Here is an 11,322-nt window from a genome sequence, read left to right as displayed (position 1 = left end):
CATAACGAATTCATTGACCTTATTTTGTAGGATGTTTGAGCCAGATAAATATCCCGGCCTTGATGATTATTACGAGGAGAAGCATCGTGCTGTGCTAGTGGAAAGAGGGGGGGGGGGTAATTATGTATCTACATTGTTGATTCTCATATTGGGAGTAGTTTAGATAAGTATATAAAATATGCGTGTTTTTTTTGTAGGTTCCTCCAATACTTCGGTTGAGAGGCCACAACCCATGTGAGTCCCTGAAGTATGACTGTCGCTACGAGCCTTATTTTAGAAGAATGGATCTTCTCCAGTGTTTGTGCTCAACTTTAAAGGCACACCACTATGGCTGAACTCGATGACCATTACCGCCCTTACGGACCGTTGGAGGCCGGAGACGCACTCTTTTAACCTTGCTCTTGGTGAGATGACCGTCACTTTGGAGGATATTGCGATGATCTCCGGGCTGCCGATTGAGAGCAGGGCTCTTACCGGGGAGGTGAAGTCTGAGGGGTGGCGACAACGGGTTGCAGGATTGGTTGGTGTTGAACCTGTTCCATGGATTCATGAAACAAAGAAGGCTCCTAGGCCATCCAGTGTTTTGTTCTCGTGGCTACAAGATCATTTTTACGAGTGCCCAGAGAATGCCAATCCGGCTGTTGTGGAGAGGTAGCCAGGGCTTACTTATGGAATCTTTTGAACCAAGTGGTGTCTCCTGACGGCACGGGAGGCACAGCCTCGTGGATGTTCTTGGACCCTCTTCGTAACTGGGATGTTAAGTGGAGTTGGGGATCGGCGACACTAGCCTTCTTGTACCGTCAGGTAATGCTTACTATGATGCATTCTCATTATATGAAAGATATTTTTTCATTTGATCGTTTAACGTGTGTACAAATGTGCAGTTGAACGGAGCATGTATGAGGAGTAAGCCAAAATCTTGTCTTGGTGGTTTTGTTTGGGCCCTACAAATTTGGACGTGGGAGCGTATCCCTGTGGGCCGTAACGTCACCATTGCTCGGGAAGAACCTTGGGAGTGGCCTTATGACGAGGATGAGGAATGGTACCCCACTGTCGCATACACGTGGGCTAATGTCCAATTGACGAGTATCACCGCCATGGGGCGGTACAAGGCATACATAAGCGAGCTTGACATGCTTAGTTACAATCAGGTAATTATCAAATGCCTTGCCATCATTACAGATTTTTTTGTTGTGCATGAGCGAGTGACATGTTGTGATGTAGGTCAATTGGAGACCGTACATGGTACTTAGGCAGTTTCCTTTGAGAAATATGTGCCTTCATGACCAACATATTTGGTGTGTGCATTGCCCCATGATATGTTTTTTTGCGGTCGAGTGGCATCTTTCACATCGTGTTTCGAAGCAATTTGGAGTACAACAACACACCCTGCCAGATTATGTTGAGACAAGTGTGGTGCTACATAGGTGAGAGTTTTGTGTACCATATGTTGATCAATGTGTACCACAGAAAAATGAAATTGATACCGATTATTCTCATGCTTTGTAGGATGAGCCGGCAAAACAACAAGAATGTCACTAATTGGGAGGATCACCATCTTATGTGGGTGGACATGTGGAACGCTCAGAGGAATGCCTGAGTTGAAAATGATCACACACCTGACAACGATGAGGGGCATATTTAAAGCATTTGGAGTGGCCTCGCAAAGAGTATAGAGTTATCCATAAGGGTGCTTGGACTCGTGCCGATTTCTTGGAAGTAATGCCAAGTGAGGCTGCTGATGGTGCATTCAACAACTCTATTAGCGACACCATTGGAGCGCACTGTTGGGGAACGTTGCATGGGAAACAAAAAATGTCCTACGCTCACCAAGATCGATCTAGGAGATGAACAACCACGAGAGGAGAGATTGCATCTATATACCCTTGTAGATCGATAATCGGAAACGTTAACAAACGCGGTTGATGTAGTCGAACATCTTCGCGATCCAATCACTAGCCGTCCACGAACTCCCGATCAAGTGTCGAACGAACGACACCTCCGAGTTGAGCACACGTGCGGCTCAATGGCGTCCTCTCCTTCTTGATCCAGCAATCAAGAGAGAGGAGGTAGATGAGATCTGAACCAACATGACGGTGTGGCGGTAGTGGTGGCAACGGAACTCCGGCAGCGCCAAGCGCGTACTGGTGAAACGTGAGAGGAGTTGGGAGAGGCAATGGGCAAGGGTGAAGGGTTGGCTGCCCTCATGCACCTCTCCCATCTATATATAGGCTAGGGGGCATGGGAGGGCGTCCAAAACCCATCTAGGGCCGGCCACAAGGTTGAAATCCCTTTAAACTTGGAGATAACATCTTATCTCTAGATTCAACCCTTTAAATTTAGAGATAAGACCTTATCTCTAGATTTAAACAACATGTGCCTTGGGGAATGCTGTGGCCAGCCTAAGTAGGCTGTAACCCCACCCCTTGGTCCATGTGGCCCCTTCCTAGGTCGTTGAGCCCCACGGTGGAACCCCCGGAACCTTCTAGAACCTTCTCGGTACAATACCGAAAAAACCAAACTTTTTCCAGAGCCCAAAATATGACTTCCCATATATAAATCTTTACCTCCGGACCATTTCAGAGCTCCTCGTGATGTCCCAGATCCCATACGGACTCTGAACAACCTTTAGATTTTCCATTATTAATATCTCAATACTACCCTAGCGCTATCGAGCGTTAAGTGTGTGACCCTATGGGTTCGAGAATCATGCATGTAGACATGACCGAGACACCTCTACGGTCAATAACCAATAGCGGGACCTGGATGCCCATATTGGTTCCTACATATTCAACAAAGATCTTATCGGTCGAACCTCAGTGTCAAGGATTCAGCTAATCCCGTAGTAGTTCCCTTTGTCTATAGGTATGTTACTTGCCCAAGATTCGATCGTCGGTATCTCCATACCTAGTTCAATCTCGTTACCGACAAGTCTCTTTACTTGTTCCGTAATACAAGATCCCGTGACTAACTCATTGGTCACATTGCTTGCAAGCTTGTTGTGATGTTGTATTACCGAGTGGGCCCTGAGATACCTCTCCGCACGGTGTGACAAATCCCAGTCTTGATCCATGCCAACTCAACAGACACCCTCGGAGATACCTGTAGAGCACCTTTATAGTCGCCCAGTTACGTTGCAACATTTGGTACACACAAGGTACTCCTTCGGTGTCAGTGAGTTGCATGATCTCATGGTCATAGAAACATATACTTGAGATGCAGAAAACGATAGCAATAAACTTGACGCAATCACATGCTACGTTTATAGTTTGGGTCTTGTCCATCACATCATTCTCCTAATGATGTGATCCCATTATCAAATGACAACTCATGTCCATGGCTAGGAAACCATAGCCATCTTTGATCAACGAGCTAGTCTAGTAGGGGGAATTTGATTATTTGCCACCCCTTACTTGGGACTTTGATATTTTGCCACTAGTTACTTTGTATTTAATCCGATGACACTTTTTATCTGGGTGTTTGATATTTTGCCCTCTCTCAGATGGGTCCCACAAAAAGGACGAATTTACCCCTCCTCTCGATTGACCGGGAACAGAGGAGTTGCCCGTCGTTCTCATCCACTCCCTCCGTCTCTCGCACACATGGTCAAATAGAGTCAACGACGGCGGCGGCCCTGGTGGTGCTCGACGGCAGCGGCTCTGGTGAGTCTCTCTCTCTCCCGCTCCCTCCCTCTCTTCTCTCTTGCTCATCTCCTCAGTGGCACCCTTGGGTTAGGGTGACCAGCAAGGGGAGCGGCGGCGGCGGCTGGTCGGAGCCTCGTCGCGACTCGCCGGCTCGCGGTGCCCCGCAGAGTCCCCGGCTTGCCCGCGCGTCGACGGTTGCCGCTGCACCTAGAATTCGCTATGTGCTGCTGCTATGTGCGCGCAGGGGCTGAAATTCTCACGTTTGTGCTTCTGCTGCAGCCTCTATGTGCTGCTGTTGTTTGTTGTAGCTGTCGCCTCCGCTATGTGCTGCTGTGTGTTGCTTCTATCGCCGCTACTGCTTACTTGCTGCTGTACATCTCATGATTTTTGCATGATTTCTTGCTGCTACAGATCACATAACTCAGATGAGCTAGGTGTTGAAGATGGCTGAGCCGGAGAGAGGTGACCACGTCGTAGTAGACGGCTTCAACTTTCCTCCTTTGTTTGTTCCCGAGCCGAGGTGATAAAGCAAAGTAGCTTCTTTTTGGTGCTTATTGTCCAGTACATTAGCGAATACATGCTAACTCCATAGTATGTTGCTCCTTATTGGTCATTGACAGTTCAAAATCTCTATAATCAAGTTTTAATGACAACAAGACCAGCTGAGCCATGAGGTCTCTTCTTTTTCTTTTTACGAGAAGATTGTTCTGGTGGTTTCAGATTCAAAAGTGCACAAGGAGGTTACCAAGATCGATCAGATCTAAGCCATAACAAGGCAGGTGCATCATCCTTCACTACTTTCCTTCCTATCTTAGGTTGCACTCAAAGCAATCTTCCTCGCTGCAAATAAAATCCACTTCTGTTGTATATTTTGAACTTGGCAAACCTAGAATAGTTTGTGGGTGACACATTTTGATTTCTTACGACAACATAAACAAAATAAGATTTCTTCTAGAAAAGGATGAGCTTAATTTGTCAGTGCCAAGGTCTGGTGAGCTGGCATGCATGTATGTTCAGGTTGTAGTTGCCATCCATTGTTTTCCTGGGTAGCCAAAATATCTGGAATTAATCTCTAATGTCGCTGTTTATAATGCTTGTTGGTATGGGAAATTGGGCAGGGCGTATGCCCTTGCGTTGAAGATACAATATATTGGAAATTTTCATATGCTCTTGTGGGAAATTCTACCCTCATAAAACAAACATTCTTGTTGTGTGAGGATTTCCTGAAGTGAAAATTGATGGCTCCTTTTAATTGTAGTCACTGTAATCATGGGAGTACATATTGATTTTCCTAATGACATCTATGACACTATAGTTTTGCTTTATTATACATTTCTTGATTGCGCTACAACTTTCTTTCCTGTATCTTAATCAACAACTTTAGCTATTAGTCTCTCCATATATCTGGGGATATTAATTACATAGATACCAAGGAAATACTGAGCTAAGTTACTTGGAAGTAGAATATGCATATTGGCAAGCTGGCAGGTATGCCAGATTGGTAACACATCCACACACTATAGCAATGTTGGCTTATTACATTTCTATTTTAACTTGCACTTGTTACATTTCTCTATACTTGTAGTATGTTGGCTTCAGCGTTGGCTGATGAGGCAACACATGCAGCACCACAACTTGATGTGGCTGTCACTCCAACAAGGCACATGATCACTATGCCACAGAGTCTCCAAGGAAGTCCCAATCCAGTGACAAGAAGGATGTTGTCCATGGCATTGGTTGATGAGGCGTCGCAGAAACCTACCCCTACCATGGAGGACATCATGATAGCATACGACATGGCCTCAAGCTCAAAAGCTAGAAAGTTGACCCCGAAGAGAAGGAAGTACTAGTGTTGTGCTTGATCTTCTCTATACTTTTGTTGTAGTATGACAGACTTAGCATCCTTTAATTTGGATGTAGCATGTCAACAACTATTTCTTTATGCTTTTGGTTGTAACATGGCAGCTATTATGGCCTTGTGCTTTTGGTTGTAAAACATGGCAGCAAGAATAGATTATGGTAGATGGTGTATGACCATGTTAAATGCTTTATTTCGCTATATTGTCTTGATATTGTGTTATGGTGTATGAATATGTCCATCTGGAAATATATGTTTGAATTTTTTTGTTTTGTGCATACATATCTTCAAAAGTGAATTAACAGGCAAAATGCTGTCCAAATTGAGCCAAAATGCTGCCTAAAATTTGAACATTTTTTTGAACCACCCAGAAAAGTTTCTAAGAATTTCAAAAAATCATTCATATATGTGTGACTACTCTGGGGAAGTTTCATGCAATTTCGATCATTGGTTCAATGGCAAAATGCATTTTAGCTTTGAACTTAACTAGTTTGACCACATTTTGACCGAAATTTAACAGTTGTCAGAAAAATTTCAAAAAATTACAGTAAATCATTCATATATGTGTGACTAATCTTAGAAATTTTCATGCAATTTGGATCGTTGGTTCAATGGCGTTATGCATTTCAACTTTGAGCTTATGGAGATATATAATGGAGCTCATGGAGTTTGAACGGGGAAGGAGGGGCACAGGGAGCAGTGGGGCAGCGTGAGGCACCAGGAGGAGCATGAGAGGGCAAAGGCCACAGAGCAGCAAGGGGGGCAGCAGGTACAGCGGTGTCGGGGGAGCAGCAGGTACAACAGCGGCGGCTGTGATTTTGGACGGGAATGGCTAAGGATGTGCTCTGTTTGGATCCAAGGGTACAATGGTCCTCTATTTTGTCTACTTAGTTTGTCTATTATTTTAATAGATTGTTTTTGTGTTGAAAAGTGGAAAAAGATCAAACTACAAAGTAATAAGTGTCACCAGATCAATTACAATCTAATTAGTGGCAAATTTGTCAAAGTCCAAAGTAAAGGGTCACTACCAGGGAAAAGCTTATACACATCATCTTACCAGCAGCGAGTTTAAATTAAGGCGTTGCTGCAATGTAGCAGTAACGCGCTCCGGCAGTACTCGCTGCTGAAATAAACGTAGCAGTAGCGCGCCTCCTCTAAGCTGCGCTACTGCTATAATTCCCACGACCCCGCCATGAAGCTAGTTCTAGCAGCAGCGCGTTAATTCGGAGCGCGCTACTGCTAGGTAGTTTAGCAGTAGCGCCTTTACCTTTAGAGCGCTACTGCTAAAACTAGCTATCTCCCACCCCCATGCTCTCCTCTATCCGATCCACACTCACACTCATTCCATCTCCCCCTCAACCCCCCCCCCCCCCCCGCGCCAGTCCTCCCCCCTCCGGCCACCGGCGCCTACCCCTCTCCCCTCTACGCTGCCATCAACTCCTCCTCCTCGCTGGACTCGGTACTGCCCTCCTCCTTCGTCCCCCCTCGACTCGCCGCCGGTCGGCCCCTCCTCGCTCCGTCCTTCCTCCTCCGTCCTACTCTCTCCTCCAGTCGCCCCTCCTTCTCCCTCTTCCCTCCTCCATCCACAACCCCTCCTCCCTGCTACATTCTGATTTAGTAGGCTAGTTCATATGCAACATTTTGATTTAGTTCATATGATTTAGTAGGCTAGTTGATTTAGAACATTTTGATTTAGGTGATTTAGTAGGCAAGTTGATTTAGTAGGCTAGTTGATTTAGTTGATTTATAGAACATTTTGATTTAGTTGATTTAGTAGGCAAGTTGACTAAATAGGCTAGTTGATTTAGTTGATTTATAGAACATTTTGATTTAGTTGATTTAGTAGGCAAGTTGATTTAATAGGCTAGTTGATTTAGTTGATTTATAGAACATTTTGATTTAACAATTTTTTTCTTTCCTGTGAAGTGGATCGTTAATCCTTGCTCATATTGCTTTAGGAAAATGGCGCCGCCGCCACCACCATGTCGATTGTGCAAGTCAAGGTGCGCCAGCAGCCTTGCAACTGGCAAGCTGTTCGGCATCTACTTCCAGCCGAGTTTTCGTCATGCGGCGGTAAGAAATTATATGAAATGTAACAACTATTTTATTTTTAGTGTTGGCATTACTGCATTGTGTCATTTTGCTTTTTTACATAGATCGTCCCATACAATGTGAGGTTGAAATTCAACAAGCTGACACGAGACACTATGACATTTGAGGCTCCTGGGGGCACTACACTATAGAGGTAGAGAAAGGACGCAATATGTCGCAGATTGGAGGAGATGGATGGGCCTGTTTCCTCGCCTGCATGCATCTTACTGGTGGTGAGTTGATCAGCTTATCCTTCAGAGCAGAAAGACCCAAGCTGGCTGTCATTTATATCAACCTGGTGGAAGATGATGAAGATGACGAAGATGATGAAGATGATGAAGATAATGAGGACCCACTCGATGAAGACGATGAGGACCCACTCGATGAAGATGATGAGGACCCACTTCATGAAGCCATCGTAGCTCAAAGAATGAGGCTGAGCGAGGAGGAGGTGTGCAACCTATGGGATATAATTCCGCCACATGCTAACTTTGTCGGAGTGCCATTCGTGACCTGCCTGACAAGTACCATGGTCGATCGACATGATATGGTATGTTATACTTACAAATGCAAATTATCCGATGATATGCTTAGTGTAGAGTCCAATGATTGTTGTGTGGAATCTAGTCGATGATATGCTTTAGTGTAGAGTTCGATCACATGCCTATTAGTGTAGAATCTAAGGAACTATTAATACTGTAGATAATCCATATATACCTATTTGCAAGAGTATGTGCGAGGCTATTTATTAATTGATATGTTTTTCTTATCCAGAAATTGGCAAAGAGCCTATCTGTGAGTTATGGTATCGAGCCTGACGAAGAAGGCTCGTCTGGACTACGCCTTACCGCAAGGGGCTCCGTCACAACCTGTACTTACCGTGTGGACATAGATGGTCGCAAACACTTAAACTCGGTTGGGTGGAAGAGATTCCTCGATGGCAAGAATCTTCATGTTGGACAGGCCATCCTAATTACTATCAGGAACACCCACCGCCCAGGCTTGAGGAGGATGATCGTCTTCGATATCATCTAGAACTACATATGTGTGTGTGGCTATATCATCTAGAACTACATATGATGATCATCGTCGATATCATCTAGAACTACATATGATGATCTTCGTCGATATGACCTTGTACTGCTTGAGTATGCATGTTAACTATACATGAAATTGTTATCTAGTACTCCCTTCGTTCCAAATTACTCGTCGTGGTTTGAACTAAAACCACGACGAGTAATTTGGAACGGAGGGAGTACTACCTAGTACCTATAATGCTTTATGAAATTGATATCTAGTAGTAGTATCTGGAAATTGCAGTTTATTGAAACCGAAACGGGGTAGGAAGCGGGGGAAATGATGAAAGATATAGCAGTAGCGATGGGCTAGGAAATCGCTATAGCTAACTAATAGTAGCGCATTCCAGAAAAGCGCTGCTGATATAGTCAATAGTAGTAGCGCGGGTGCGGACCGCGCTACTACTAACAGTTAGCTGTAGCATCGTAGTAGTAGAGCGGCTGCCCGCGCTGCTGCTAGCCTCAAAACCCGCGCTACTACTAGGGTGGGTTTTCCCTAGTAGTGGGTGGCAAAAAATCAAATCCCCCGTCTAGTAGAGGCTCACTAGGGACACGTTGTTGTCTATGTATCCACACATGTATTTGAGTTTCTGATCAATACAATTCTAGCATGGATAATAAATGATTATCATGAATAGGGAAATATGATAATAACTAATTTATTATTGCCTCTAGGGCATATTTCCAACAGTCTCCCACTTGCACTGGAGTCAATAATCTAGTTTACATTGCCATGTGATTAACTCTCATAGTTCACATCGCCATGTGACTAACACCCAAAGAGTTTAATAGAGTCAATAGTCTAGTTCACATCACGATGTGATTAACAGTCAATGAGTTCTGAGGTTTGATCATGTTATGCTTTTGAGAGAGGTTTTAGTCAATGGGTCTGCAATATTCAGATCTGCATGTACTTCACAAATCTCTATGTCATATTGTAGATGATGCTACCATGCTCCACTTGGAGCTATTCCAAATGGTTGCTCCACTATACGTATCTAGTTTGCTACTCAGATTCATCCAGATAGGTGTTAAAGCTTGCATCGACATAACCCTTTACACCGAACTCTTTATCACCTCCATAACTGAGAAACATTTAATTATTCCTCCAAGGATAATTTTGACCGTTGTCCAGTGATTCACTCCTGGATCACTCTTGTACCCCCTTACCAGACATGTGGCAAGGCACACATCAGGTGCGGTACACAACATGGCATACAGTATAGAGCCTATGGCTGAGGCATAGGGGACAACCTTCGTCTTTTTTCTTTCTTCTGTCGTGGTCGAGCTTTGAGTCTTACTCAACTTCACACCTTACAACTCAGGCAAGAACTCCTTCTTGGACTGATCCATTTTGAACTTCTTCAAAATCATGGCAAGGTATGTGCTCTGTGAAAGTCTTATCAGGCGTCTTGATCTATCTCTATAGATCTTGTTGCCCAATATGTAACTAGCTTTACCCAGGTCTTCCTTTGAAAAACTCCTTTCAAACAACCCTTTATGCTTTTCAGAAATTCTACATCATTTACGATCAATAATATGTCATCCACATATGCTTATCAGAAATGTTGTAGTGCTCCCACTCACTTTCTTGTAAATACAAGTTTCTTGCAAACTTTGTATAAACCCAAAAGCTTTGATCACCTCATCAAAGCGTATATTCCAACTCCAAGATGCTTGCTCCAGTCCATAGAGGATCGCTGGAGCTTGCATACCTTTTAGCATCCTTAGGATCACCAAAACCTTCTGGTTGTATCACATACAACCTTTCCTCACGAAAACCGTCAAGGAAACTTTGTTTTGACATCCATCTGCCAGATTTCATAATTGAAAATGCAGCAAGTGCTAACATAATTCCAACAGACTTTAGCATCGCTATGAGTGAGAAAGTCTCATCATAGTCAACTCCTTGAACTTGTCGGAAACTTCTTTATGACAAGTCGAGCTTCACAAATCGTGACATTACCATCAGTGTATGTCTTCTTCTTAAAGATCCATTTATTCTCAATGGCTTGCCGATCATCAGGCAAGTCCACCAAAGTCCACACTTTGTTCTCATACATGGATCCTATCTCGGATTTCATTGCTCCGAGCCATTTGTTGGAATCCGGGCCCACCATCGCTTCTCCATAGCTCGTTGGTTCACGGTTGTCTAACAACATGACCTCTAAGACAGGGTTATCGTACCACTTAGAAGCTATGCGTACCCTTGTCCACCTACGAGGTTCGACAGTAACTTGATCCGAAGCTTTATGATCATCATAATTAGCTTCCTCTTGAACTGACGTAGGTGCCATAGAAACATCTTTCTGTGTTGCGCTACTCTCTGGTTAATGTAAAGTTTCAACAACCTCATCAAGTTCTATATTCCTCCCACTCAATTCTTTCGAGAGAAACTCTTTATCGAGAAAGGACCCATTCTTAGCGACAAACACTTTGCCTTCGGATCTGAGATAGAAGGTATACCCAGCCGTCTCTTTTGGGGTATCCTATGAAAACACGTTTGTCCGCTATGGGTTCGAGCTTTTCTAGTGGAAGCCTTTTGACATAAGTGCTACCTCTTGAGCACTGCGTTGGTTTTCCCTTGAAGAGGAAAGGGTGATGCAGCAAAGTAGCATAAGTATTTCCCTCATTTTTTGAGAACCAATGTATC

At 44.1% G+C, this 11,322-nt stretch overlaps 1 protein-coding gene across 1 annotated transcript; it reads left to right on the top strand.

Moving 5' to 3' along the window:
* The first annotated feature begins 409 nt into the window (after positions 1–409).
* On the top strand, positions 410–8,628 carry LOC147977201 (uncharacterized). The gene is made up of 5 exons (XM_087521096.1): positions 410–520; positions 885–1,151; positions 3,503–3,662; positions 7,746–8,143; positions 8,368–8,628. The coding sequence occupies exons 1-5, from the start codon at positions 410–412 to the stop codon at positions 8,626–8,628; spliced, it is 1,197 nt and encodes a 398-aa protein (XP_087377222.1).
* The last annotated feature ends 2,694 nt before the right edge of the window (positions 8,629–11,322 follow it).

The sequence above is a fragment of the Triticum urartu genome, chromosome 4A (assembly GCF_056163025.1).
Source record: "Triticum urartu cultivar PI428250 chromosome 4A, HENAU_Tu73, whole genome shotgun sequence".
Lineage (NCBI taxonomy): Eukaryota > Viridiplantae > Streptophyta > Magnoliopsida > Poales > Poaceae > Triticum > Triticum urartu.
The sequence above is the reverse complement of the archived record's forward strand: the minus strand, read 5'-3'. Positions and strand labels throughout refer to the sequence as shown.

What these genes read in the sequence shown, in the direction of transcription:
- LOC147977201 (XM_087521096.1), top strand. Translation starts at nt 410, where the DNA reads ATGACCGTCACTTTGGAGGATATTGCGATGATCTCCGGGCTGCCGATT. An exon ending in GACAACGGGTTGCAGGATTG is followed by an intron (nt 521 to 884) that starts GTTGGTGTTGAA and finishes ACAAATGTGCAG; the next exon opens with TTGAACGGAGCATGTATGAG. An exon ending in ACATGCTTAGTTACAATCAG is followed by an intron (nt 1,152 to 3,502) that starts GTAATTATCAAA and finishes GCCCTCTCTCAG; the next exon opens with ATGGGTCCCACAAAAAGGAC.